The sequence below is a fragment of the Pelmatolapia mariae genome, linkage group LG17 (genome assembly GCF_036321145.2).
Source record: "Pelmatolapia mariae isolate MD_Pm_ZW linkage group LG17, Pm_UMD_F_2, whole genome shotgun sequence".
In the NCBI taxonomy this organism is placed as follows: domain Eukaryota; kingdom Metazoa; phylum Chordata; class Actinopteri; order Cichliformes; family Cichlidae; genus Pelmatolapia; species Pelmatolapia mariae.
Window position 1 is genome coordinate 19,754,172 of NC_086242.1, and position 26,495 is coordinate 19,780,666.

Genomic DNA, 26,495 nt, shown 5'->3' on the forward strand with positions numbered 1-26,495 from the left:
GCTTTTCAAGAGTATTCCTAGCACCTGCTACTTCAACATCATGATTTTCCACTAACACTGAGGGGAGTCTATAATTTATAAAACACAACTGTGTTTTATAAACTCTGATAGAGTCATTGCATTTTGACATTGTTAATTTAACACTGCTGATTTTGCTGTGTGCGTAGCAGCAATGAAACCTTGAGAAAACAAGAATGATGAGCGAAGCTGGACTCTGATAACATCTCGCTCCGCTCTCTGTGTCAACGACTTCTCCGACCACCTGCAGGCAAGCTGGCTTTGTGACATCACGGTCACCCTGGTAACTCCAGCTGAGCGACAGGACGCCGACAGTCCGTCCGCTCCAGATCCAGCAGCTAAGCAGCTCCTGGTGACGCTACCGGCTGCGTGTCACATGTCACTTGATCGCACTGAGAAAAAGTTGTGTTTTTGTACAGCGTGTATCCTGCTACAGCGCGTGTGTGGGCTCTACCACAAAAATATGTGTTTTGCACACAGATGACAGATTAGACAGTTTATCTCCTCCACAGGGGCCTCACATTGATTTTGTGAACAAGGTTTTCATTCTAACCACTTTGATTTTAATTTTGGGTAAATAAATCCATATAAGAGTTTTAATTTTAATGCACAATTTCAACAAAAACAACAGAAACTAACACAAACACCACTTAACAACAAAAAGTTGGCACAATAAAAGGTGATGGACAAACGTCAGTTCATTTCCGACTGTCTGATTCTTTAAAACTGACTCACTTTGAGTCTAAAATTCTTCCATACTGTCCAGCTTTGCTCGCTGCTCCTCCTGACGCTCCCACAGTCCACAGAAAGGTTTTACAGTCATTCTTACACAAGCTGTTTACCCTGTTTGCAAGGAACAAGTACTGATAAATGTTTCTTTGCAGACTTTTTATTTTATTTTATAGTGTTTTATTTTATAAGTGCAGAATTTCAGCTTTAACTGTTCAGGACCTGCAGACATTGGGAGGATTATGTGTAACAGGACAAAGAAAATCCCTAAAAATACTTCATTTTTTAGATTTATGTTGTAGTTATGTTGTTATTGTTTTTCTGAACTACTGGCAACATTTCAAACCTCTTTAAGCTACTGAAGTAGAGTGTTGTATTTCAACAAGCTTATTGAATTATAATATTATAGTTTTGTGTCAAGGTCATTCATTTTATAATCTTCTACTTATTTCAATTACAAATCCAGAACAAATTAAACCAGGATCTGAAAAAAAAAGTAATTCTGCTCAAAGATCCAAACTTCAGCTTCTGTTTAAGATTTACAGTCTAGCAAACAGAGCTTAGATGTAGCTCATCTCAACATTAAGATTCTCTTTCCATTCTTAACCTCATTTAATCCATCTAAAATTGGATGGAAAGCAGCATTTATCTATTATGTCTATTTTGTTATCCACCATCTTAGTCAACAGTGTATTTCCTTCTCATTGCTCTGACAGCAGCTTTTAAGGCACACAATGGATCATCATCATCTTTAGCTACGGTGAACAGAAGGAAATCCTCAGAGAACATGAAACGGCACAGCTGACACATTCACTGAAGGCTGGTGGTAATTACTCAACTCACCAGTGAGTGCTAATCATGTGTTTCAGTAATATTAATCACATGATCATTGCATAATTTGCTAAAACTCAGTCAGTCGTGGGCTTTTTCTGCTTTATGGCTCCACACTGGTTTGCGTTTCTCTATGAAGGCGCGGATCCCCTCCTGCCCGTCTCTCAGAGCCAGGTTGTCGACCATCACCTTTGAGGCGGTGGCATACGCAGCATCGCGACCTTGAGCCATTTGTCTTAGGAAGAAAACAGGCAGGAACAAACACCACATAAATTTATTCACTGACAACTGTCAAATTAAATGTTTTCACTTGAGGAATCTTAAAAATATATAATAACCTCGAGATTGTTAACTAAATTTACAGTGCAGTAAATTTATTGTAGTTTTTTTTGTTGTTTGTTCGTAGAGTCCTATGAAATTATTGTAATGGAAACTGTCTGTCAGTTTACACACTGTAGATTCTCACCTTTGAAAAGTGGCCTTTCCGAGGGCTACAACAGGTCGGCTAGCTTTACAGATACGCTCGGCAATGGCTAATGTTTCCTCTTCCAACCGCTCCTCCGGCACCACTTTACTGACCAGACCGTGCAGCAAAGCATCATGGGCTGAGATGGGAGTTCCTGTGAACAACATCTCCATAGCAACCTGTTTAAAAGAAGGAAAGGAAGGCGTGTATTGATTAGAGCTAAATACTAGAATACTGAGGATGTTTGTTCACAATTGAAAGTAGATCCAAAGAGAGACAACATCTTCTGAACAGGTGTCCTCTTAGAAGAATCAAAATCCAGCAGTGACACTGACTTCAAGTGATTCAGAGCTGAATGACAGACAGATTGATAAACTCCAGAGAACAGCTTCCTGTTTTTCATGACTTAGTGGAGAATCTTAAGGCTGGTCTTCACTGCTCCATACCTGGAAGTGCAAAACTTGGTAAAAAAGTCTGTGTTGTAGTTAGATTTAGTAGCTTTTGGTAGAAAAGCTTTATTTGTCCGCTCAGATGTCTGCATCAGTCAAGTTCTTGCATTTCTTGATTCAAACTGCAGAAAATCAACACTTAGAAATATCAGTTAGAAAAATAAAATACATTGCGCAAGTGACCTGAGCAAACTCAGATCTCTCCTAAACTGTATAAATGGTAAATAACTAGGGCTGGGTATCGTCACTGATTTCTAGAATCGATTCGTTTCCGATTCACAAGGTCCCGAATCGATTCGATCCCCGATTCGATTCAATTCGATTCGATTCGATTCAATTCAATTCGATTCGATTCAATTAAATTCGATTTGAATCTGGGAAATTTTGACAGTCAGAAATATTATAATTCAGATCAGTACATTTACATATTTTTGTATCTATAAAAAGGAAGCTGACACACGCAAGACTTTATCAAAGGTGTAAGCGTCACAGCAGATGCCTTTGTGTCAAAGTAGCTGAAGATAAAACACAGAAAAACATGAAGGTGGTTTTCCTGGCCTGGGATTTTATAAAAAATATTCTGCAGTACATCAAAAACGAAAGAAAACCATTAATGAACATATGAACGTTACCTCTGACGTTACAGCAGTTTTATTAGAGACACGGCTAAGCGTTTTGCATTTTGCATAATTTTAAAAAGTTTAAATTTGTTCAGTATTGAACGGCAGAAATTAGGTTTTCTTTTCGGAAGTATGTAAAACGAAAAAAAACAAACAGTGACCGACAGCGCTGTGAACAACAGTAGACTTGTGCGTAACAAGCAAGCGAATAATGCAGAAAACAGATTTTTAGACGGGAAACTGTTCTTGAAGTACAGAGAGAGAGAGAGAGAGAGAGAGAGAGAGATGTGCATGACGTGTGATTTTATCGTGGGTGAAGCAAAACAGTAAAAGTCAGAGTGATTTCATGATGATGTTTATGTGACGCGTAGTTTGGATCTTCTTTTGCTGCTGGTTCGGTCAATATTGTTTGGAGAGAGATAAAACTAACAGCTTTAGAATCAGTGCAAAAAGGGCGTGAACACAAAGCGCGGACCCGCCGACAGATCAGAATCAGCGAGCTGTCGGCTTTCAGCCCCGACCGTGTCCGTGCAGTTGTTGTGCCAAAAAGTGATTGTCTGCCAGAAAGTGATTGCCGTCCGCGGGAGCGCGCGCAGCCGCTTAAAGCTGCAGCGCCCGTCGGGTGAGAAAGGCGACATCTCACTGATTCTGATCCGCGGGTCCGTGTGTTTACGTCCTTGTGCAGAATCCGTGTACCTGCTCTCATTTACTGTCTTAGCTGTTTGGTGGTTGTTGAAATTTTGTGAGGTTTCACCTGAGATTCTGGCGTTTCGGGCAAAATAAATTTATATTAAAAAATCGATTCAGGATTTTAATGAATCGATTTCATGTTATCCAAGCCAGAATCGATTTTAATCGATGAATCGATTATTAAAACCCACCCCTATAAATAACTCCCTGATGTGGAGTTGGGTGAAACAGGATTAATATTATTATTATTATAACACCTATGTCTGAATTAAATTAAAGTTTACTTTATTTAGAAGAAGAGTCTTTTATGGTCTTTAGGGGACGTCCAGTGCCTCATAGAAAACATAGGGTTTAACTGAGAACTGTGTACTTTTCTGTTAAATAATTTTCACGATGTTCATTTATAGACCAAGCTCAGACAGGGTGTAAATAAAGATTTAAAAAGGATCTCAAGTCTTTTTTAATTTACTCGTGGTGACTTTAATTACTCAAACCTTCAAAACACAAAACAAAAATGTTCTAATTATTAAAGAGAATAAACAAAAAATAGCCTTTAAAAAGCAGACTTCAGTTTTTAAATGACTTCGGTTTACGATCATTTCTGATGTTATCTTAATCTTTCGCATAATGTGTTCTGTCATGTGGATAACAAAGTTTTCCAAGTCCTAACAAGAAGAAAATCTAAAAGTTTCCATTGAATGAAATTATAAAACCAAAAATAAATAGAGGAGCGCTCTCACCTTCCTCGGCACCGCTCTGCCGATGGCCACCGCCGGCGTCGAGCAGAACAGACCCACGCTGACACCCGGAGTAGCAAAGGTGGACTTCTCCGTCACCACAGCGATGTCACAACTGGCAACAAGCTGGCATCCGGCTGCTGTGGCAACACCGTTCACCATGGCGATCACTGGAACAGGTATGTCTTGTATCAGCGTCATCACCTGCAGCACAGGGCGCAAATCATAATATTTAAAAAGTTTTTCCTTCATATTTATATTTACAGTGGAGATCTGATGTTTCCATCATTTGGGACTTTTAGTGATTTCTTTGAATTGTTCTAAGGATCTAAGATCTTAGGTGGAGAATAATGGATTTACACAAGTCGCGAAATTCAGCTCAAAATAACCATGACATTCATGCCCACGATGAATGGATGGAAACTTGTGAGCAGAACTGTACCTGAGTGTCTGTAACAAAGCAAAAATTACAGTGATTTGTCAGCATGTAAGCTGCAGTCACAGTAAAAAACACAAAACAAACAAACCAAAGAAGCTGAGGTGGATAGATCGATCTTTGACATGCAATCAGTGGTTTTGATAACAAAGTCCACCTTATATATAAAGTTTGTCTCTTTTTCATGTTATTTTAAACTAAGCACATTTGGCTTTTTGGTCCCATAAACTGTCTGAAAACATCTGTTTTTATTTTGCAGTTGTTTCAATATGCATGGCATGATTCATTACATTTTAATTCACAAAATTATCAATAAACGTCTTAGTGAATGACAAGACACGAAGACAGAGAAACACTAACTGACCTCTGAGCAGGTATGAAACACCTTTGTGTGATATTCTCGACCCTGAGCAGATGTCAGCTCCTTCAGGTCGTGTCCAGAGGAAAACACCGGACCTTTGGCTGAAATACGCATAACAAGGTCAGACTGGCATTTGGCTCTCTCTCTGTCACACACGTAATAGACAAACACCAACCTGATAGGATGACAACTCTGAGATCCTCGCTGTCAACATCAGCTAAGATGTTCTCTCGGAGAGACTCGAGCATGGACAGAGACAAAGCATTCCTCTTCTTGGGGTTGTTTAGTATTATTCTCCTGAAGACGAGAAGAATTTTTTTTATATATATATATTTCTTTAACATATTTCAGAACAATTTTCACCAAGGTTACAGAAATCATCTTTAAAATGATTCTGTAATACAGGCATCTGCCACCTTTTTTCCTTTCTTTTATTTCCCATCTTTGATTTGGCTGAAGGTGATGATGTAGAGTGCCGTAAATAGATATTTGCCCCTTTCCTGATTTCTTAGTTTCTGAATATTTGTCACACTTAAATGTTTCAGATAATCAAATAAATTATAATTTTAGAGAAAGGTCTGAATACCAGCAGACCTGCTGAATGGAGAAATCACTTAAATATAGCCTGATGACCATGATCTAGAGAAACAGCTGAGAAACAAAGTCACTGCACCAAAGGTGGCACAACCAGTTATTAGGTTTAGGACGTAAATACATTTTCACACAGGACCAGGTACGTTTGGAGAACTTCTTTTCCTTAATACATGAAAACATAATTTAAAAACTTCATTTTGTGTTGACATCATAGTGGGTAAAGACAGGAGAAAAACAGAAAAAAAATGGTCTGGACATTACAGACAGTATAATGTTCACGTTGTTGCTCATGAAATTCAGATTTCGAGCTTTTGGGACGTAAGTTGTTGCTTTTGTGCATTTAAATTAAACCAATAACCTTAAAACATGTTCCCCATTGTTTCAAATTCAGAATAGCAGACATTTTAACTGCTTTTCACTGACGTAATATTCATCCCGAGTGTACTTTGTTGGTCTGGACGTGTTGGTCTGACACACAAACTGAGGCACTTTACGGATCACTACAACAAACTGCTGTTGTGAAAGTCTTGCTCCATAATTGCTGTGTATCTGTATAAGGGACCAGATACGGTAACTAGCTGCACCTTATTCCGTCGCTTTGCTGCTTCAGTGTCAGCGGCTCCGCTTCGCTCTGCGAGTAGAAACGAGCGCCGGACAGCAGCGCGGTTTTCCTGCTTAGCTGAAGCACACCGAGGCCCGTACACAGTACGCTCCGTGCCATCTTGCCCGTGGCCGCTTCGCCTTCACGCTCACTTCCGGTGTTCTGAGAACCCATCCCACCTGACAAACCATCCTACCCGTTGTTTCTACGCATGCGCACAACACGAAATTCTTCAGTGGCGAACCGTCCTACCTTTGTGAATATAAGCTACAAACATACTCTGACGGGTAAAATTAAGTGCCGAACCGTCCTACCTTTGTAAATGTGACGTACAAGCATACTTTCACAGCTATAATTAAATGTCAAATCGTCCTACCTTTGACAATGTGACCTACAAGCATACTTTAACGGGTAAAATGAAGTGGCAAACCGTCCTGGCTTTATGAATGTGAGCTACAAGCATACTCTGATGGGCAAAGTTAAGTGGCAAACCGTCATACCTACTTATATTTGTGCTGGAATTACTCTGTGACAGCAGAAATGTGCATAAACTACTTACGGTAGGACGTTTTGTTAGAACAGGTTTGATGACTTCTACGACACGTGACCGGGAAAACGTTTCAACAGTCACTGGATTAGTGCTTCTCAATCATTTTGTGTTACTTTTAGATAACTGGCGCCCCCTAATTCTAGCATAGAGGCTCAAAATGGTCCTGAATTTCCTCATAGATGAAACACAATCAGGTTTTATGCCTAAAAGATATTTAACAATAAAAGACTATTGCTAGACATTCTAGATTACTCTGAACTATAAAGTCTATACAGTCTATAAAGAAATGGTAATAGCTCAGTGAAACTAAGCGGTGGAACTTGTCCTAGATTTGATCTGTCAAGAGGCATTCGACAAGGATGCCTTGCCTCTCTCTAACTCTTTTTACTAGTTGCCCAACTCTTAGCAGACCATATTAGATCCAGTAAAATTCAAAGTATTTCTCTGCCGGATCATCACTCAACTGGCTGATGATACTACTCTTTTTCTGAAGAACAAAAACCAAATTTCTGCAGCTCTGGAATCTGTAAAAGTTTTCTCTAGAGCTTCTGGCTTAGATCTGAATATTAACAAGTGTGAAATTAGGAATGTTCCAGTACATCTATTTGTAATATACAAATTAAAAATGAAGTGATATACTTAGGAATAATAATTACTAAGGATCAATAAAAAAGAGCATCCATAAATGTGGAACCCATCATCCAGAAAACTCAAAGTAGACTAAACCAGTGGCTGCTGAGAAATCCCTCCTTAAAAGGAAGAGTTCTGATTACCAAAGTGGAGGGAATATTATGATTAACATATGCAGCTCTGCCTCTCCATGTGGAGAAAAAAACTTTTAAATGACACTGACAAGATGCTCTTTACCTTTGTGTGGAGAAATAAGACTCATTATTTAAGAAAACCTGTTTTCATGAATGCATATGATAAAGGTGGTCTACATGTTCTAGATATTAGCAATTTAAATAATACATTTAAGATTAATTCGCTACAATATTTACAAAAAATAGCCCAACTCCATTTAGAATGTTATTCCCCTCCCCTCCATTGTTGATATCTAAACAATATGCAATTATGACATTGATAAAATCACAATTAAGATATCTGCTTTTCATTACCAGGTCTTTTTGTCATGGAATCTCATCTATAAACATAATTTGTGTAACAATAAGGACATTTTATACAGACACAAATCCCTCTTTATGGAATACTGGTTTCTTGATAATATTACACATGTGGCTCAGTTATTTAATGAAGATGGTAAACTCCTCTCATAGGATAACGAAACAAGTTTCATTTAAATTAATTCATAACATTTATCTGGCTAAAGTCTATATCCAGAAACGCTTCAGAAAACCCCAAAACAATTAAAACTGTAGAAGCCTGCATTAGGGTCAACCTCTTTCTATAGTTTCTTATTGCCCCTTAGTGCTTAAACAATCCTGTTCTAAACTGCTCTCTGTATATAATGAATTTTAAAGTACTTAAAAAAAAAAGAAGTTATTTTCTGTTACGCTCCGCTTAGGAAGAAGAAAACTATAAATAGATTTGACTACAAAATTATTATTATAAGTACATCTCTGCATAACATTGTATCTTTATTAACATTAAAGAAAACAAAAACAAAAACTGAAAAGAAAGAAATATAGATAAACTTAAAAGAAAGAAAAACTTTATTAACGCTGGTTTACTGAAGTAGCTTTCACAAAGAGGGATGATTGTTGCCAATATTCGGCATGTTTTCGCTGAAAAAACTCAAGCGGCTTATCAGCATGACTGGGGTGTAATGTCTGTAAGTGACACCTTTATTTATTTGGTTTTATGCTGTCTGCTGCCAACATTTTGAGACACAGTAGAAACAGGAGGTTAATACATGGAGATCCTGAAGGCTGCTCCAGAAATGATCAAGTTATGTTTTAAATATTTGTTCACTTCTCTTCCCAAGTCTATTGTAGGTTTGAGTGTCTACTAAAATAAAAATAAAAGCATCCTAACCTGTTTGTTTTTATTCAATAAGCAGCATAGCTCTATACCATTTTTATTAAGAGAGATTAAACTTGTGTTTCTGTCATGTAGTGATTGTGCTGACCTGTATGAAGCTTATTAGACATTATGAAACAGATAACATGTAAAAGCAAATTTTGCCAACTGAAAATATTAATCACAGTTAAATTAAGGGGGGATGGCAGTAAAAACTCTGGAGTTGTGATGTCATCAAGTACACTGCCTTCCAATTGTAGAATGATTGGGCTGCTTTCTCCGGAAGTCTGGACTCCCATGTGAACTTCAGAAGTACGGACTAGTGAAAACGCGGGTACAGACTTGCATACTTGAGTACCGAGAAACGTCCCGGGGCTGTGAGCTCGGTACACTCTGTCAGCTGACTGTTAGCAAAGCTAGCGACTGAAAACATCAGAGCACTACAAACATGTTTTATGTTGACAACCTGCCCTGATAAAACTTACAGTTTAGACACCACCACTAGTGCCGCTTCTGTTTTGAAATGCATTCTGGGATACCTGGCTGCCCCAAGTCCACACTACCACGAGGTCATAGCAATCGATTATCTAGACTTTGACGAGTGAGGCTGACAGATAAGATAAATTCAAGAACACAGCGGCAGGGTCAGAAGTGCAAAATGATAAATAAATACATCATTAAACAATTAAATGTTTCAATAATTAATAAAAATGTAACATAAATAATCAATAATAATCAATGTGTCATTAATTAAATACGTAATGAATTGTGTCATTAATTACATGAAATTTGAATAAATAATTTATTAAATGTTTTAAATAAAATGAATGGGCATTTAATTACTGAAATATTCATTTAAATATAATTTTAATTAATTAATGAAACAATTATTAAATGGCGTATTTAATTAATTCATTTTGACACTCCGGGCCCTCCATATTTAAACTGTAATCACATTTTATAAAACTAAATGTAATTGCACTGGTGTTGAATTAACATTTCTCAGTATTCTGAGAGGCTGATGAGTTACTTGGCATTTGTATATCAAGGAACATGACATTAGCGAAAGCTTTCACTGGAAGTCAGTTCCTGGTGTCAAGATCGAGGGCCAAGCCAGCCCCCAGGTTGTTTATTTTGGTGTTATTTGAGTATATAAGTAAACACAAAGAGACATTGAGGCCTGTATTAAAAATAAAAACCACCTTTGAGTGAATGAAGCTTCAAGATTAACAAACACTGTTTAATGCATAATAACAACTGATGACAAACATTTAACAGCATCTACTGAGGGAGACAGTACATAATATGTCAATAAGCACATCCACCATCTGGATTACTGTCAACAGGGAGTTTTTCCTCCTCACTGTCGCCCAGTGCTTGCTCACACAGGATAGTTTGATAGTTGGGGTTTTCTCTCTAATACTGTAGGGTGTTGATCTTACAGAACAAAACACAGATGAGACTCGTTGTTATTTGCCACTTGAATTATAAAATGTCTAATTCATGGAATTCAAAAAAATCCAAATTAAAAATATATTCTAACTTTTGTCGTGTTTTCCTAGGTTGTCAAATATGTCAAATCTGGGCATCAGTGCTGCTATTGTAATATATTAGAGCATGATTTGAATTGCATTGCCGTGGCAACAGGGAAACCAAAACTCAGCCATAACAATTTAACCCAAAAACATCATAATTTTTTATAAATCTAACCAAACAGGTTTTCTATTGGGAAGCAAGTGAGCTATTTTTAGTTAACAGGGAAAATTATAGATATCTGTAAAAATCTGAAACATACATTGTCTAACAAATTTATGGGTGCTACCCCTCAGCTGGCTTCCAGAAGTTAGCAAATCAGAGGAAAGTGGGCTTTTAACAAAGGGGCCTCAAATGGGCTAAATTATTTTTTAGATACAAATCAAGAAAAACAGTTTGGTTGAAAAAAAATTTGAATTCATGGATGGTTGAAAAAGGCACATCATGTATATATTTTTTGAGCAGCATCATGCACCTTTTTCATATCTTTGCTTTGAGACTTGGGCCACAGTACAGGTGAAACTGCAGAAAGCTCAAAATCTTCCTCCAGGAGTCCTCCTGAGCATCAGAGTGAGGTTTGGTCTGTCCTCCCCACAGTAATATCACTGCAAAACACACACACACACACACACACACACACACACACACACACACACACACACACACACACACACACACACACACACACACACAGAGTTGTATTTAACAAATAAATATCAGTATTTTGCGCCAGTCTATCCATGCATAAAATAATGATTACAGGAAACAGCGCCCCAAAATTGAAGCATCTCTTTTGACCCTCTGGTTTCTGGCTGCAGTTTGGTCTCCTGCATCCTGAGGTTAGCAGATGGAATTGGGATCAAATTACAAATAAAGAATGGTCCATTGTCAGCCTGATGTTTTCTGCAGCAAACTGGACTTATCGAAGGAAGGACCAGCAGTACCATTGCACTTTTTTCTTAAGTTAAATGTGTGTTTGTAAGCGAATCAGTAATTAATGTCATTAGCTAGCTAGCTAAGATGAGTAGTCAGTGCTCAGGTTTTTACCTTAACCGATTAGATTTGTTTACATATTCTACTCTCCATGTTCAGAATGATGCCTCACGTGTTGATTTGTTATTTTCACTGAATGGTCATCTGTCCGACAGTGTGTCATATGGTTTGATTTATTAAAGATGCTGGAATAAAAAGGTCTCCATCTTGTGCAAATGCATATATCTATCAAAATTACATTCATACAACAATGAAAATTATTGTTTTGTTTTATTTTTTTAAAAAGGGAAAAAAGATCTGTGTTTTTGTAACATAAAATCAGGAATCCGCCCACATTAACTGGTGATAATCAGTTTCACAATATTCTGCACAAAATAAGCAAGTATGCCTCATTTCCTCAGCACAAATCTGTTGGAGTTTGTGTTTACCCTGACTGATGCGATTTAACATATTTAAAAGGAGGGATCAATGGACAGATAACTCCAGAGTACTTTATTGGCAAACATTTTGTTTTAATGAGCGCTTGGGCTTTTTGCATTCAATACAGAGTTAATGACGCACATGGACTGATACCCGTGTACCTCAGTAATATAGTCCTGCAACCGATCTGCTCAAATGACCAAATATCCTCCCCTCAAGATGTGAGGAGTGGTGTGACTGTAGTGACAGTCAAAGGCAGTTGGTGAGGATTGTGACAAACACAGAGGAGATCATTAAATAATCAACCCTGGGTTTTATGGAGTATAGGCTCGAGTAAATTTATTTGTAATGTTTTGTTATACGTTGATATAATAAATGATTTCAGGATGCCCCGAATGTCATTAGGAGAGAAAGACTTGTTTTTAGCAGTTTAGAAATTGGTGATTCCACTACAGCCACCTCAGCAAATAAAAATACATTTTTCTTTATCTCCATTTTAAGACAATGCCCAGCACAAAGTCCTCTAAACAACCTAAGCCACACGTCTTACATTGAAAAATAGAGCATTAGAAACAGATTACTACAGCCTGGCTCTTTCAGCTTACAGCCTGTTTCTATGCTGATTGATCTGCTGCTTGGTGTCCATTACTCCCTCGTTTTAAATCTCGTTTATCAATTTTAAATGACACCAGTCGCTCTGAGGATAAACACAAGCTCCACAAGATTTGCACTGAGGAAACGAGCTAGATTTGTCTGTGAAGGTTCTCATTCATCCAGGTCATTGTACTCTAAGAAGTTTGGAAAGAAAAGCGGATTTCTCTAAGTTTCTTGAAGACACTTCACCTCTTACCCGAGAAGCTTCTTCAGTTCTAAGATCAGAGGGTGGGGAGTCCCAGGTATCTTTGCAGATCTCTGTTTAAAAAGCACCATCGACTCAAAGGTTAATAATATACTAGATAACGTATAAATTATTGTCCATGTTGAACAGTTCACATGTCAGCTGTCAGAAGTAATTTAAAAAAAAAACGTAAGAGCAGAACTTCAGATCCTGAAGTGTGTGAGGACTGGCAAGAAACAGCTTTATTTTAGATTTGAGGGATAAACTTTGATAGTTTGAGATGATGCTTTTCTCTTTGTGATTACAGGAGCTGCCCTCAGATTCAGACCTCAACACCACCCAGTGATACCCTATATCAGGGGTCGGCAACCCTAGGCACGCGTGCCACAGTTAGCATGCGAAGGGTTAACTGATGGCATGACCATAGCTGGACTGGCCATCGGGCATACCAGGCATTTGCTCGGTGGCCCGATGATTTGTTTTTGGTTTTTTTTGTAACGGTATAAACAATGAAAGGTGGTGGATTGGCCAGATGCTGGCCGGTGTGTAAAAATAACTCAGTTGTTTGGTGGTGGCTATAGCGTAGCTTCCGCAGATTCAGTAAAATTAACAAGTGGTGGAGGCCAGTAGGTGGATGAGGGAGAGGGGAGGCAGGAGGAGAGACCCGAGGCAGCCGCTGGTCCGAGTGTCAGGTGAACTGAACTTCAGGTAAGAAGTTATGACCTGCAGTCTATCTGGGTCAGATATAAACCAAGTTTAGGTGGAGTTTATTTTCGTTGTGCTGACTTTTTACAGTCAGTTACAATAACTCGTACTGCGTACTAGCTAGCATGACGGAGTTTCTATACAGCTGGGTGGGTGCTATGATGTTACTGATGTTGAACTTTATTTTATTCATAAGGTTAGTTAGTAGAGTTGCCAACCGTCCCGTGAAAAGATGGAATCGTCCCGCTTTCAGAGAAAATATTACGCGTTTCGTGTTGAGCTGAGAAGGGACGCAGTTTGTCCCAGACTTCAGCTAGGATGGAAAAAGACACAAAGATGGAGTTATTCTGTCGTTAAGCTGCACAGCTGCCTCTTCTTCTCTCATTCTCTACCCTCCCTCTCCTGTTGCTACTTTAATCATGAAACTGATCAATGATCAGCTGATCGGCTTTTCTCTCCTGTTTGTTTATCGCCCACTTTGCTCCAGAAAGAGGAAACCAGCGGATGTCGCGTTAAACAACACCAGCACGTTTAAGCTTGATCAGCTGAATTTATTTAATATTAATTTCTAGTATCAGCTGATGTTTGCTGGAGCCAAGGCTGTAAAAGCTGCTGATCATGATATCGGTTTGTATATCTGGTGAGAGGGAAACATGAAGATGAAACCAGGAGATGTCCTTACTGAATCATCAGAGCTGAACAGGTGATGGAGAAACAGGTTTACCTTTAGGTGACATGAATGAGTTGAAGGGAAGTTATGAACTGTTTCTGAGAGACAAATAACACCAGGATCCTTTTCTACGTAGCTGACAGCTGGTAACTGTGCAGGGGCGGGTCTAGCAAAGTTTTGCCAGGGGGGCAGGTAGGGCATTAACTGGGAAAGGGGGGCACAAAGAAATATTCTCTTATTCTCATTTAAAATGTCTGGCTGTTATTAAATAATTATCTGAAGCTTACAACCAAAGTTTTTATCTGATGTAAAATGTATAGAAATCATACATATACCAACAAGACAGTGTACATCACTGTCACAACAGCGTTTGTTTTCATTCAAAGGCTTTATGGCTTTAATACCTGGTGAGCCAGTCTTTAGTCAAAATGCCCGGGCCGTTTTTTTGTCCCAGTCCAGCCCTGGGCACGACACGCAGTGAATTAATCTGAGAAGGTGCATTAAAAAATAAATGGCCGCGCCAGCGGTGCACATCGCAAATCAGCTCGCATAGACACATTAGTTGTGCCTCTTCTTAATGACGGTATCTTAGCTAACAACCCCAACTACCAGATTCAACTTGTAATTGGCTAAAAATAACTTATTGGCTAAAAATAACCGTCCCCCTACTGGTGAGAGGGGGACGGTGTTAGCTTTCCACATTCCGACACTTCAAAAGCTTCAGGAGCTGTCCGCTCAGCGCAGCATCAGCACCACGGTAATACACGGATACATCCGTAGACTCGAGACAGAATTCACCATGCGCTTTTGGGACTTTCAGGTGTATGGACCAATGTTTTATTTTCTGATCAAACCAGAAATCTTTAATGAGCAGCTAGATTTGTCTCGCATTAACTGGCTGAGTTAATGCCAGTTAATGCAACATCGAAGCAGCTGGAATCCACAGCTGTGCGTGTTCATGGAGCTTGCATTTTCACCTGCTGGACATCAATACCTGACAAGTTTAACTGTCTTCAGAACATTGCAGAGGCCTTATTGACAGTATTTGGCTCTACATATCTGTGTGAGCAGATTTTCTCTCACATGAGTGTCCTCAGGTAGCCGTCTGAATGCTGGACACTCGGAGACCTGTGTCTCTGAGTGGGAGACCAGAGATCACATTAACATGTGTATCTCTGTATTAACAAACATGCCATATTGGCCCAGTTAATTTTTCTTATCATTGTTGTGAGGAGACCATAAATAGCATTTGCATTTTCTGTTGTACAGTTCATTTGCTGTTATGGTGTTCTTGTTATGGATAAAAAGTGTCTTTTTTTGTTTCAAAATAGCTGAAACAGGAAGTGAGGCCAAAGCCTTTGTACAGGTGTGGGAATCTGACCTTTTTCTTTACTGCTGCGCATGACAAAGGTTGTAGCCCTAAAATGAGGTGAGAACGGTGGTTCAATCAGGTGTCCGGTGTCCGGATATGCTAATCTGCTCAACAGGTGTTCCTTTCCAGCTTCACGCATCAACCTGGCCACCTGAGGGTCAGAGGTCAACCTTAAATTAACTGTATGTTAATGTTCACATTTATATTTGGCCCTCACACAATGTTCACAATACTCAAACAAGAACTGCCAACTTTCCAGTATTCTTGACAACCATCACTCTCATAAACAGCATTTGTGTGAGTGTGTGTGACCTCACATCCTCTGCCGTCTCCACTGTGGGCCAGTTCTGATCATCACAGCCGTTAACCAGCAATGTCGGGCAGTTAATTCTGCCTACCTGTCAACAAAAAACAACTTTAAAACAACGTTACAAACAGGTCCAGCACTGACTTGTATTGGTATTTAACATGCAGGTGTTTGCAGTATATTCCAGCACTCACTTCGGCAATGTTTGAGGGGTCAGTGATGAATTCCAGAGCAACATCTTTCCAGATCACTTGGTTGTCCTCATTCACACGCGCCTTGTAAAGCTGCCTGTCATAACAAGTTTAGTAATTACGAAACAGTAATAATAATTTAATGGACCGACAAACACAGGACCCACCTGGTTACTCCTTCAAACCTGGATGCGACTGTGCTCCCCCGTGCTGGATAATAGTGGTTGCAGCTGATACAAACAATACAACAAGGCTGGAATGAAATGACAAATTACGAAATTTGATTTATACCTCAGTTGGAGTAAGAAAGAGGTCAGTGGGTTAAGGTCTACTTTAAAGGTAAAAGAAGAAATTTAAGTCATTTCCCTCGCACTCTGACCTTGATAATGGTGCTGTAGGCTGCCAAGGTGACAGCAACAAGTGAACCGAGGGAAAGACCAAAAATTCCAACTCTGTCTGGCATCACTTGAGGATGGTCCTTAATAATATTAAACGCCGTCTGAAGAGATCAGAAAATTTGAATATTAAATAATAAGTACAGATGTAATGAGGAGTTTACAAACACTCATCATGGACATGAATGTCAGAGTAATTTTGGGCTTTTAATGATTTCTTTGAACTGTTCTTTTACCAGAGTTGTATCATTGTACAACATACGTGACTTTAAACAACAATAAATGGGTGCACAAGTTTGAATTTATTTTGGGTTTTCTCTAATCTACACAGGGTCATATATTTACATACGCTCACTTCAATCCTTAATAAGTGGACCTGAAAGTTCTCGAGTGTCCTTTAACTTGACAAAGTCAAGCATTCGATTTTAGCTTCTCGTAAGTTATCATGATTAACTATAACTGATAGTTTATCATTGCAGCCTAAAAAGGATTTGTTTGACAGCACTCACTGAATTGACCAATACTGGAAAGAATGGGTCCAAGTCCAAGAAATGAAATTTGCAGCTGCCCACATGGACAAGCCAAATGCCTTCTGGAGAAAAGTCTAATGGTCAGAGGGGACAATGGGAATTTTAGACCACTGTTTCAGAAGCACATTTGTGAGTTCAGACACTGATGTTGGACAAGAAGGCTTGGCTCACAGTTTTCGCTCCGATTCATTCCAGGGGTGTTCTTTCAGGTTGAGGCCAGGCATCTGTGCAGGCCAGTCCAGTTCTTCTATGTCTTTATGGCCCTTACTTTGTGCACTGGTGCACAGTCACGTAGGATCAAGAAGGGGCCATCCCCTCTCTGCAGAAAGTTGGCAACCTTGGTGCACTATGTGCCACAGCATCTGCTGACCCGACTCTGTGATTTCACGAGGCCTGCCACTTTATGGCTAAGTTGCGGTTGTTGAGTGTGAAATACTTAAGTAGCAAGGAAATTTCACAACTGGACTTGTGATATCCTATAATGGTACCATGCTGGAATTCACTGAGCTCCTGAGAGCAACCCATTTTTTTATTAATTAAGCAGTCTGCATGCCTAGCTGGTTGATTTTATACACCTGTGGCCATGGAAGTGATTGGAACGCCTTAATTCATCATTTTGGATGGTGATCTGTCACACAAACCTCAAAGTATTTGAATTCCAAACTTTCAGACTCCTGATCAAACCCGAGGTAATCCAGCGCCAGAGAAACATAACCATGAGACGCGAGCAAGGCAGCACGATACTCCAGCAGCCCTCCACCACCTCCCCACATATCCAGCAGCCCAGGGAACGGTCCAGGGCCTGAAGTCAGACAAACAGGACAAAATTACTTTGGTGCAAGTCATCCTTGCAAGCTTAAAACTTGGACATCGGGTGGATTTTTTTTCCTATTCTTGGATCTGTATATTGTCAGAAAGAGAGGAATTCACTAATATGGTCTCACCAGGCACAAGCCCTGCCCACATGTTTCAATGCCACAGATCAGCCTGAAGCCTGAGATTTTGCTTTTTTTGACATGTTACTTGTACACAGACTGATTTTTTTTTCTTTTTTTTACCTTTAGCCATGTTTAATATGAGAATATATTTTAAGGAAAAGCAGAACTGATTTTTTAAATTTACATTTCACCATTATGAAAGAAAAACCCCAGACACTGAAAAAATAAAATCAACAAAATACGTATTTAAGAGAATAAATGTGTAATTTCAGGTGCTGCAGGTGTACCTGGAGGTATAAACAGAGTCCCTTGCACTCCTTGCTCATTAATATTGATCCTCTGGATGCCAGGGGCCATGTACCATCTCTCTGTGAGGACTGAGGCTAGAGGGGCCTGGTCCCTGAAGCCCTCGTGTCCACTGTGGACCGAGATGGTGACCAGCATGGGTGTGCACACATTCATCTTCCTTAACCTGGCCAGTAATGACATGAGTTACCTGACAGATTAAACAAAAAGTAGCCTACACAAGCAAAAGTTAGTTATGGAGTTCAACAGGGTTCTGTAGTAGGACCAATACTATTTACTTTAGAGGTCTGTGTAGGTACTCTGTCATCCAGATCATGGTAATCTAAGGAGCTTGGGAAGAAAAGCAGCTGGACTTCTTTAGGTGTGCTGAAGATGTTTCACCTCTCATCCAAGAAGCTTCTTCAGTTCTAAGATCAAATGGTGGTGAGTCCCGGGTACTAAGCCCTAGGGAAGATACAAAGGATAATAGTTTGCCATCTCTGGACTGTGCTCTTTTCATTTCAAGCTCCTTAGATTATTTACATAATACTTGCGTCCCTTAGGCAATACTATCACAAAACATGGCATACATTGTCATTGCTATGGAGAGACCCACCTGCTGTGGAACTGTGTGTGAGGAAGACTCGTCATTTATAAGAACTACCAAGGATCACTGAAAAATTCACCTGTATTAGCTTCTCGTTCCTGTGACATTTAAGAGTTGTTTAAAATCCTTCTCTTCATATATTAAGTCCTGAATGATCAGGCCCCATCATATCTTAGACCTTACTACATGGACATCTTCAGATGTCCTTCCCCATTGATTTTTTTGTTTGTAGTAATGTTATTATTATTATTATTTTTTTTTAATAATCACAAATCAGGACCAATTCTGTTTATCTAACCCCGTAAATGGCTAGGGCACCTGACTGCAGCTTAATGTGTAATAAGATAACCAAAAGTAAGTTTGGCTAAGGAGGCTGGGTGTGTGACTAAGACACAAACAACAGAACTAGAGCTCATAAATGTTCTGACTGAGGGATTTCTAAAAAACAAACAAACAAACAAACAAAAACATACAGCTCTGCTATCACTTCTGACATAAATGAAGACAGGAATCTAAACAGCAGTGATGTTTGTAGGGTTACTGAAGTTGGGCTAGGTAGGTGGCTAGCTACAAAGCTATGGTCAGCATAATATAAACACAGTGAAGCTGGAGGATGAACGCTAACTTTTTCCCCCCATTCGATAAAAGTTAACGCAAGGGTTTCCAGGGGTTAGGGACAAATGCACTCGCATGGCAGGATGCTGTAAACGGACCAAACTTCAGTCAGAGAACAACTAAGATAATCCATCCACAATGAGGTTAGTCATTAATATACTGCTGCATAGGCTGGGCTGTGGTTACATCGTAAGGCTTTAAAACTGAGCTTTAAAATGAACAGTGGTAACAAAAACTGAGAGAGGCTGAAAGTGATCACTGACTTTTTTTAGGGGCTTGTTCAGATTAAATAGAAGAAGATACAAAACATTAAAACATGTTAAAAGCACTACAGCCTTAATAAACGCAGAGTAATTTGGACCCGGAAGCAGGATTCATCCCGTCATCACTTAAAGACCAGATAACAAAACAAAGTAGCTGACTTGCTGTCGAATGGATTAAGTGAGGGCACAATGCTAAATCAATCGACTGTCAAGCGGTATTGTATCAGTAATTAGTCATTTTCTGACAGAGCACGGCAACCACAGAGACAGGGGAGGTGCAGCAGATCGCCATGAAACTTTTGAAAAGTTCACTCACGCCACAATAACTGGATTGCCAGAAGTTCAAATTTATTTATATATTCAAATTTATTTATATAGCACATTTTAAAGACCGAAGTACACCAAAGTGCTTTCCAGTAAAATCATGATACAGATAAAAATCACAATATAAAATATAACTTACAGATATAAATAATAAATAGAATATAAAATAATTACATAATCTAAATGCAAAGCCAGATGTAAATTACCCTAATTAGCCTTGAATGCCAGGTTAAACAAATACGTTTTTAGACGTGATTTAAAAGACTGAATGGAATCTGATGCACGAATATGAAGAGGAAGAGTATTCCATAACCTGGGTGCGGCAACGGCAAAGGCACGGTCTCCTCTGGTCTTCAGCCGAGACCTAGGTTGCACTAAGAGCAGTTGGCCCGATGATCTTAGTGCTCTCTTAGGGCTATACAGACAGAGGAGATCAGCTAGGTAGTCAGGTGCCATATTGTTTAGGATTTTATAAGTAAACAATAAAATTTTAAAATCAATTCGATATTTAATAGGAAGCCAATGTAAGTTGGCCAGAACAGGGGTGACAGAATCATACTTTCTAGTGCCGGTCAAGAGACGTGCTGCGGCATTTTGGACCAGCTGCAATCGCTGAAGAAGAGAAGATTGTAGGCCCAAGTAAAGAGAATTACAATAATCCAGTCTTGAAGTGATGAAAGCATGAATGAGTTTCTCCAGATCTTTGCGTGGTATATACGGTTTAGCCTTAGAAATTAGGCGCAGTTGGTGAAAGCTGGTTTTTACCACATTAGAAACCTGTTTATCTAGTTTGAAGGAACTATCCATGAAAACTCCAAGATTCCTAGCAGCTTCAGTGAGGTGATTAGCAACAGGCCCGAGTGTGCCAATCAGTTGTCCCAGAGGCATATTTCTATCAAAAACGATAATTTCTGTCTTCTTTTCATTTAAAGTAAGAAAGTTACGTGATAACCAGTCTTTGACATCCCTCAGACAATCAAACAGGGGATGTAGTGAAGATGAAACATCCCCAGTCAGGTGGAGGTAGATTTGAATATCATCCGCATAGCAGAGAAAAGAGACATTATGTTTTTCAAAAATGGAGCCCAAGGGCAGCATGTACAGAGAAAACAACACGGGACCCAATACCGAGCCCTGGGGCACACCACAGCAAAAAGGGGCAGAAGAAGAGGAATATTTTCCCATCATGACAGAGAACGACCTCTCAGAGAAATATGATTTAAACCATGATAGGACATTTCCTTTAAGGCCTGCTACTTCCAACCTTGCCAAAAGGATATCATGGTCAACCGTGTCAAAGGCTGAAGTCAAATCCAATAGAACTAAGACCGCAGAGCGCCCAGAGTCAGCGATTAGAAGAAGGTCATTGAAAACTCTTAGTAGGGCAGTTTCGGTGCTGTGACGCGGTCTAAATCCAGACTGGAATTTATCACTTACACCATTTCTCTCTAAGTGGGTCTGTAGTTGCTGAAGCACTATTTTCTCTAAAATTTTTGACATGAAAGGGAGTTTAGAAATCGGCCTGTAATTTGCTAGGGTGTTACGATCAAGGCTGCTTTTCTTGATAACAGGTTGCACGACTGCATGTTTAAAGACAGTCGGAACACAGCCAGATAACAGTGATGAGTTCATTGAAAATAAGATACAGGACCCAATTGTATTTAATGCATCCTTAATGATACGAGAAGGAATAATGTCATGCAGAGAATTTGAGCTTCTCTGGTTATTAATTATTTCCTTTAAAGTCGAGAATGACACAGGTTCAAACTGTTGAAAGACCGTTGAACATTCGGAAACTGGGGCTTGATTTACTACTAGAGAATGTGGCGTCTGATTTCACATTGGTTAGATTTACATTCTAAATGCTTCCTTTAGGCAGTATCATTAGAAGGCGTAACATGCATTTTTCCTGCTATGCAGATGACACACAACTTTATCCATCGATGAAGCCAGATAACACACTACGACTGCAACGATTAGTCGCCATAATAGATTATGTCGACTATAAAAATTTGTTGATGCATTAGATTTTAAAATCAGGTAAATGTGTTTTTGTAACTGCAATACACTACAGGAAGCTATGGGGGCAGTATCGCCTATATCATCTGCCAAGACTGCACTCAATCCTAACAAAGAACGTAGTGTGAGCAGCAAAACAGTTCAGTTTTGTTAGCTAATGAGTGAAATGTGATTGTAAACCATTAAACAGGAGTAGCTACACTGTCTTATAGCTCATAGGCTCTTGCATGTCTCAAATAGCTGAAGTCATTACCGAGAGCATCTTCAGCATGGTTATCAGCAGCTGGGAACATCATCTCAAAAGCAAGCGTCACTCCAGAGCATATCACTGCAATCGTGAATTCGTGAACCGAATTATCTGGAAACAAATCTGGAAACTTTTTATTTTGGACCGGAAAATAAAATATTTTTGATTTAATTTGAAGCTTTAACTGAACTTATGTGCAGAACCCATTTATAATTTAGGTTCCATTTAGCATTTTTATTTTTTAAATACTTCTAGCACTTTAATTTTTATTACCTAACATTTGTATTTATTTCGTTTTTAATCTGTGAGTCCTGTTGAATAATGTTAAAAATACATTTGATTATTTTCAAATTCATATGTTTCCTGAGTGATTATTTTAATTTGCTGTGGGATGAGACAACAGGGTGATATTCACAAGTGGGCAGTCTTGAGCAGGTGAGGTACTGGAGCCTAGAACAGGAGGTTTGCCCACAGGAAAAGGTGATAAGAGTTATTGAAATAATCGTCGACGAATCGATTAATCAGAGAAAAATTGGCAGATTAGTCGTCAAATTGACAGATTTCTATCTAGATATGTAACACATCTGGACAGAAGTATGTCCAGACTACCTTTGCTGTTTGGGATTTAATGCAGACTGATGATCTCACTGGAGAAAAAGCCTGGAGTATAAATTTTGATCCAGTAATTAAAACTAATTTATAGAGCCATGCTACGAGATTTACTAGGAGATTGAATGTGTTACCTGAGGCCTGGGCGGCTGCCCGGGACAGGCCGCATGCTCCACAGCAAACCCATGGGCTCTTTTCCTGTGTATGTGCCTCCATAACTTAAATCTTCTGATACTGCAAGAGAGGGTGGTGCAATTAATTTTTCGCTTAATTTGCTTTATTAAAAGTGAGATAAAAATTTGATGTCATTTAGAGTTCAATAGAACATGTGCAACAAAAACATCAGAAGTAAAACACTTTTTCCAATAACACTCACTGATTTTAGTTAAAAATGAAAAAAAAAAAAAAAAGTAATACCAAAAAGTATTTGGTTGAATTTAAAGATTATGTAGAGGAAAGATAATAACAAAAATCCCACTGGAGTACATCTGTTGCATTATGTCAGACTCTGGGACACAGGAAGCCTTCAGCTGGACTACCTGTGCAACCTAAATGAGCTGCAGGTATCCATCTCCAGATTACCTGTCCTCACTTTGATTTACACCAAAGGAGCTGGAATGGATTCAATGCTTCCTGCTTCCTAAATGGGCAAACTAAATATGACTTTGATTATACCAATTATGTGTGAATGTACAAATATAATTTTTAACGTCAGCTTCTTATGCATCTGTTCATTGGTTTACTTTATTATTCTTTTCAAGTACTTGGGGTTTTTTGTAAGTAAAAAAAAAAAGGAAAACAAAGAAGCCCACCTGACACGACGCCACTGTGGTCACTGACGTAGTGCCCGTAAGCCTCCCAGTCGTCCTTGTCCTCGGAGTGATGGAGGGAGCGGACGGTTACTGGACATCCCGGGGGAAGATTCTCCACCAACACTTTAAACTTCTCATCAACCAGAGCCCGACTAGGGTTGACGGAGAGGATCGGAGGAACGACCTGGGTCATGGCTGAGAGCGGTCTGTGGAGAGAAACTGTGACAATTGAGTAACACAGACAGGATAAAGTTCATGTTCAAAGTTCATGTTCTGGACTGATGGCCAAAGTTCATTAACTTCATGCATTCTTCATCTCCCTTGAGCACTACCCATCGCTTTGGCTGGATGACTCCAGGTGTTTAACTCATCCAACTACGCTTCGTACTGGAAATACACCGTCATGTTGTCTCAATAACAGATGGAAGCCTGAGCTGTTTCCTTCTTGCACTGGAAGCAGAAAGCAGTCAGGCAGAAACCCACCTGCGGCTGGTAGGAGTACACTGCTGAAGGTGAGGCCTAGTTACACACCACAGAGCACCTCTGCTAAAGCTAAAACACCTCAGCGCGCTCATTTCTGTGTCTGACAAGTAGAAACACGATAAACCTTTCACCCTAACTGAAGGTAGCGTTTTATCTGTGAAAGTCCGGCTGCAGGTACGTGCTAGCTTAGCCGAATGTAGCCAGGACCCCAAGACCCAGGGTGCAACTCCACCCTAAAAGTCAGCGGCTTGGCCACCACCCAAGTAAACTCCCCTAATTATATTAAAAACCAATCTCAGTTTAATAGAAGTGTGCTGCGTTCAAGTACCGCATGTATAAATAACCGCTGTCCTCTGTTACCTTCGAAACGAACACCACGCAGAGACGATTTTCTCCTGAATTAAATCCAACAGGGTGTGACAAAGTCCCACCTGTTCGCTTTGTGGAGACAAGTTTCTCTCTCTTATTCTTGACGATTATTTCCACCGCTTCTCCCCGTTGTTCGTGAATTTTAGTAAAGGACTAAAGTAAAGGACACCGACTGGAACCGTTGACTGCAGCCAGGAGGAAGAGGCGGGTTTGAAGGCGGGGTGTCACACGTGGGCGTAGACTATGAATTTGTTCATTAGATTGTACATGCAGGAGGAAAGAACACTTACTCCTGACAGGGTAATAGATAATCTACAAACAAATACTCACTGTATTTCAGAGCATCACTGCCAGTCTATCTCTTCATTAATGGATTTAAATGAAAGAGGGGGAGGTGGATGTTTACAGCAGAGTTAGTTCATCATATACTCTGATTTCAGCACACCGAAGGGCTGCCAGGGGAGTGCCTGTCATCCTCCGTTATGCTCTTCCTTATTTTCTTAAATGCCTTAGAACAGTGGATGTTTATATTAAACATGAACAAAGGTTCAAAATATTCATGAGTATGTGAGCCAAAGATCAGGCTCTAGAAAGTCTCTGTGAAGTCAAAGGCAGCAGATATCCCTAATGTAATAGCTTAGGAGTAACATTCACAGGAGCAAAGGCAAAAGATGCAGAAAAACAGAGCAGAAATGTCTTGAAGAACATTGCACTTCTCCTGTAGTTTAGATAAACTACAGTGTATAAAACAGCAACTCTCAGTGTAATGCATTCTTCCCAAATGGGCGTCTGCTGAGATAAATGAGAAATGAGTCTTAATAACCAATAATAAATATGTTTTTTAGCTACTCTGGCGGAGTCAGAAATAAAAAGGAGGTGGATTAATGTGGAAATGAGTGGAAGAGATCCACTTCATCATAATATTCCTCCAGACACGGAAAACTCGGAAGTAATGGCACATTAAAAACAAAACGGCTTTTAATCCAGCAGATTTTCATTTTTTTCAGAAAGAAAATGTGATCAGAAAGCACAGAGTTTGAGTCTGCAGGTGCACCTGGCCTCTCTGGTGGACTTTAAACTCTACCCGCATACTTTCCTCTGTAAATTCAGGCCACATGTTGTGTAAATCTCCAGGGATTAAATCAACACGAACTACAAGGTATTCTTCTGTTGTGTGTGTGAGCAAACTTTGCTGTTTTGGAGGTTTTTTTGTATGCTACTTTCTATGTACCAGTGATCTGTTTTAATACACATTTTGTTCCCTGATCAGAAGTCTTCCAACTAACGAGACAGGAGCAGTCACCCTTACATGAATATGAGCACCCATGTGGCTTTTACCTTTCAATCACACAAATGGCAGCTAGCAGTTTTCAAACATTGTTTTGTTTCCAAACAGGTAACACAGTCTTTACTATTTAAATTATCAAATAATAGCTAAGTATTTAAAGTTTTCATTAATAGTGGTGTGTCCCCCCCCCCCCAATTTACTTACAGCTACTGAATATTCATAATTTATGTGGTACAATTAAACTAAACAATAGTAATAAGTAAAACCTATACATAAATAAAGATGATGGACAAAACTAGAAGCTGGGACAGTCATGAATCATACATTCCTCTACTTTCAGCAAACAGTTTATGAGTTAATGTAATAAGCGAATAAAGAGACAGAAAATGATGTGAAGTAACACTATATTAGCAAAAAAGATCAAAAGAACCACAAAGTGTGGTAGTCTTCCATTAGTGATGTAAAATGGTGCAAAACTGGAAAAAGATTACAAAGTAGCTCAAATTGATGGAAAAACAAAAGTAAACACACAATACAAATATAAAATGACACTAAACTATGAAAAGACAAATGTATACGTACATGAAATAATAAATACACGGAATATTTAAACTCACCAC

At 39.3% G+C, this 26,495-nt stretch overlaps 2 protein-coding genes across 4 annotated transcripts; both read right to left on the minus strand.

Annotated features, from left to right (window-relative positions):
• Window positions 1-126: 126 nt before the first annotated feature.
• echdc3 (enoyl CoA hydratase domain containing 3) lies at window positions 127-6,700 on the minus strand. The gene is made up of 6 exons (XM_063460788.1): window positions 6,516-6,700; window positions 5,513-5,634; window positions 5,341-5,438; window positions 4,544-4,744; window positions 2,045-2,223; window positions 127-1,813 (listed from the first exon to the last, which is right to left on the minus strand). Exons 1-6 carry the CDS (start codon window positions 6,650-6,652, stop codon window positions 1,660-1,662), a joined length of 891 nt encoding a protein of 296 aa, XP_063316858.1. The 5' UTR covers window positions 6,653-6,700; the 3' UTR covers window positions 127-1,659.
• A 3,587-nt stretch (window positions 6,701-10,287) lies between these two features.
• Window positions 10,288-24,777, minus strand: LOC134616002 (acyl-coenzyme A thioesterase 1-like). Of its 3 annotated transcripts, none has more exons than XM_063460763.1 (11): window positions 24,650-24,777; window positions 23,736-23,941; window positions 23,058-23,157; window positions 18,242-18,426; window positions 17,658-17,818; window positions 16,471-16,590; window positions 16,259-16,344; window positions 16,095-16,188; window positions 15,911-15,991; window positions 15,603-15,744; window positions 10,288-11,200 (listed from the first exon to the last, which is right to left on the minus strand). In XM_063460763.1, the coding sequence occupies exons 2-11, from the start codon at window positions 23,926-23,928 to the stop codon at window positions 11,076-11,078; spliced, it is 1,287 nt and encodes a 428-aa protein (XP_063316833.1). In that variant the 5' UTR covers window positions 23,929-23,941; window positions 24,650-24,777; the 3' UTR covers window positions 10,288-11,075. The 3 variants fall into 3 exon arrangements, with proteins under 3 accessions (XP_063316833.1, XP_063316832.1, XP_063316831.1); XM_063460762.1 differs by having other exon boundaries at window positions 24,579-24,777; XM_063460761.1 differs by lacking the exon at window positions 24,650-24,777 and adding an exon at window positions 24,219-24,446.
• Between the last annotated feature and the right edge of the window lie 1,718 nt (window positions 24,778-26,495).

Bases quoted from the DNA above. Each gene is read 5' to 3' on its own strand.
- LOC134616002 (XM_063460761.1), bottom strand. From the start codon at position 24,310: ATGAGCGCGCTGAGGTGTTTTAGCTTTAGCAGAGGTGCTCTGTGGTGT. The intron at 23,158-23,735 runs GTGGGCTTCTTT...CCTCTCTTGCAG, and splicing joins CCACAGTGGCGTCGTGTCAG to TATCAGAAGATTTAAGTTAT. The intron at 16,189-16,258 runs GTGGGTCCTGTG...TTGTTATGACAG, and splicing joins AGGTTTGAAGGAGTAACCAG to GCAGCTTTACAAGGCGCGTG.
- echdc3 (XM_063460788.1), bottom strand. From the start codon at position 6,652: ATGGCACGGAGCGTACTGTGTACGGGCCTCGGTGTGCTTCAGCTAAGC. The intron at 5,635-6,515 runs GTGCAGCTAGTT...TCTCGTCTTCAG, and splicing joins CAGCAAAGCGACGGAATAAG to GAGAATAATACTAAACAACC. The intron at 1,814-2,044 runs GTGAGAATCTAC...TTTCTTCCTAAG, and splicing joins GGAAAGGCCACTTTTCAAAG to ACAAATGGCTCAAGGTCGCG.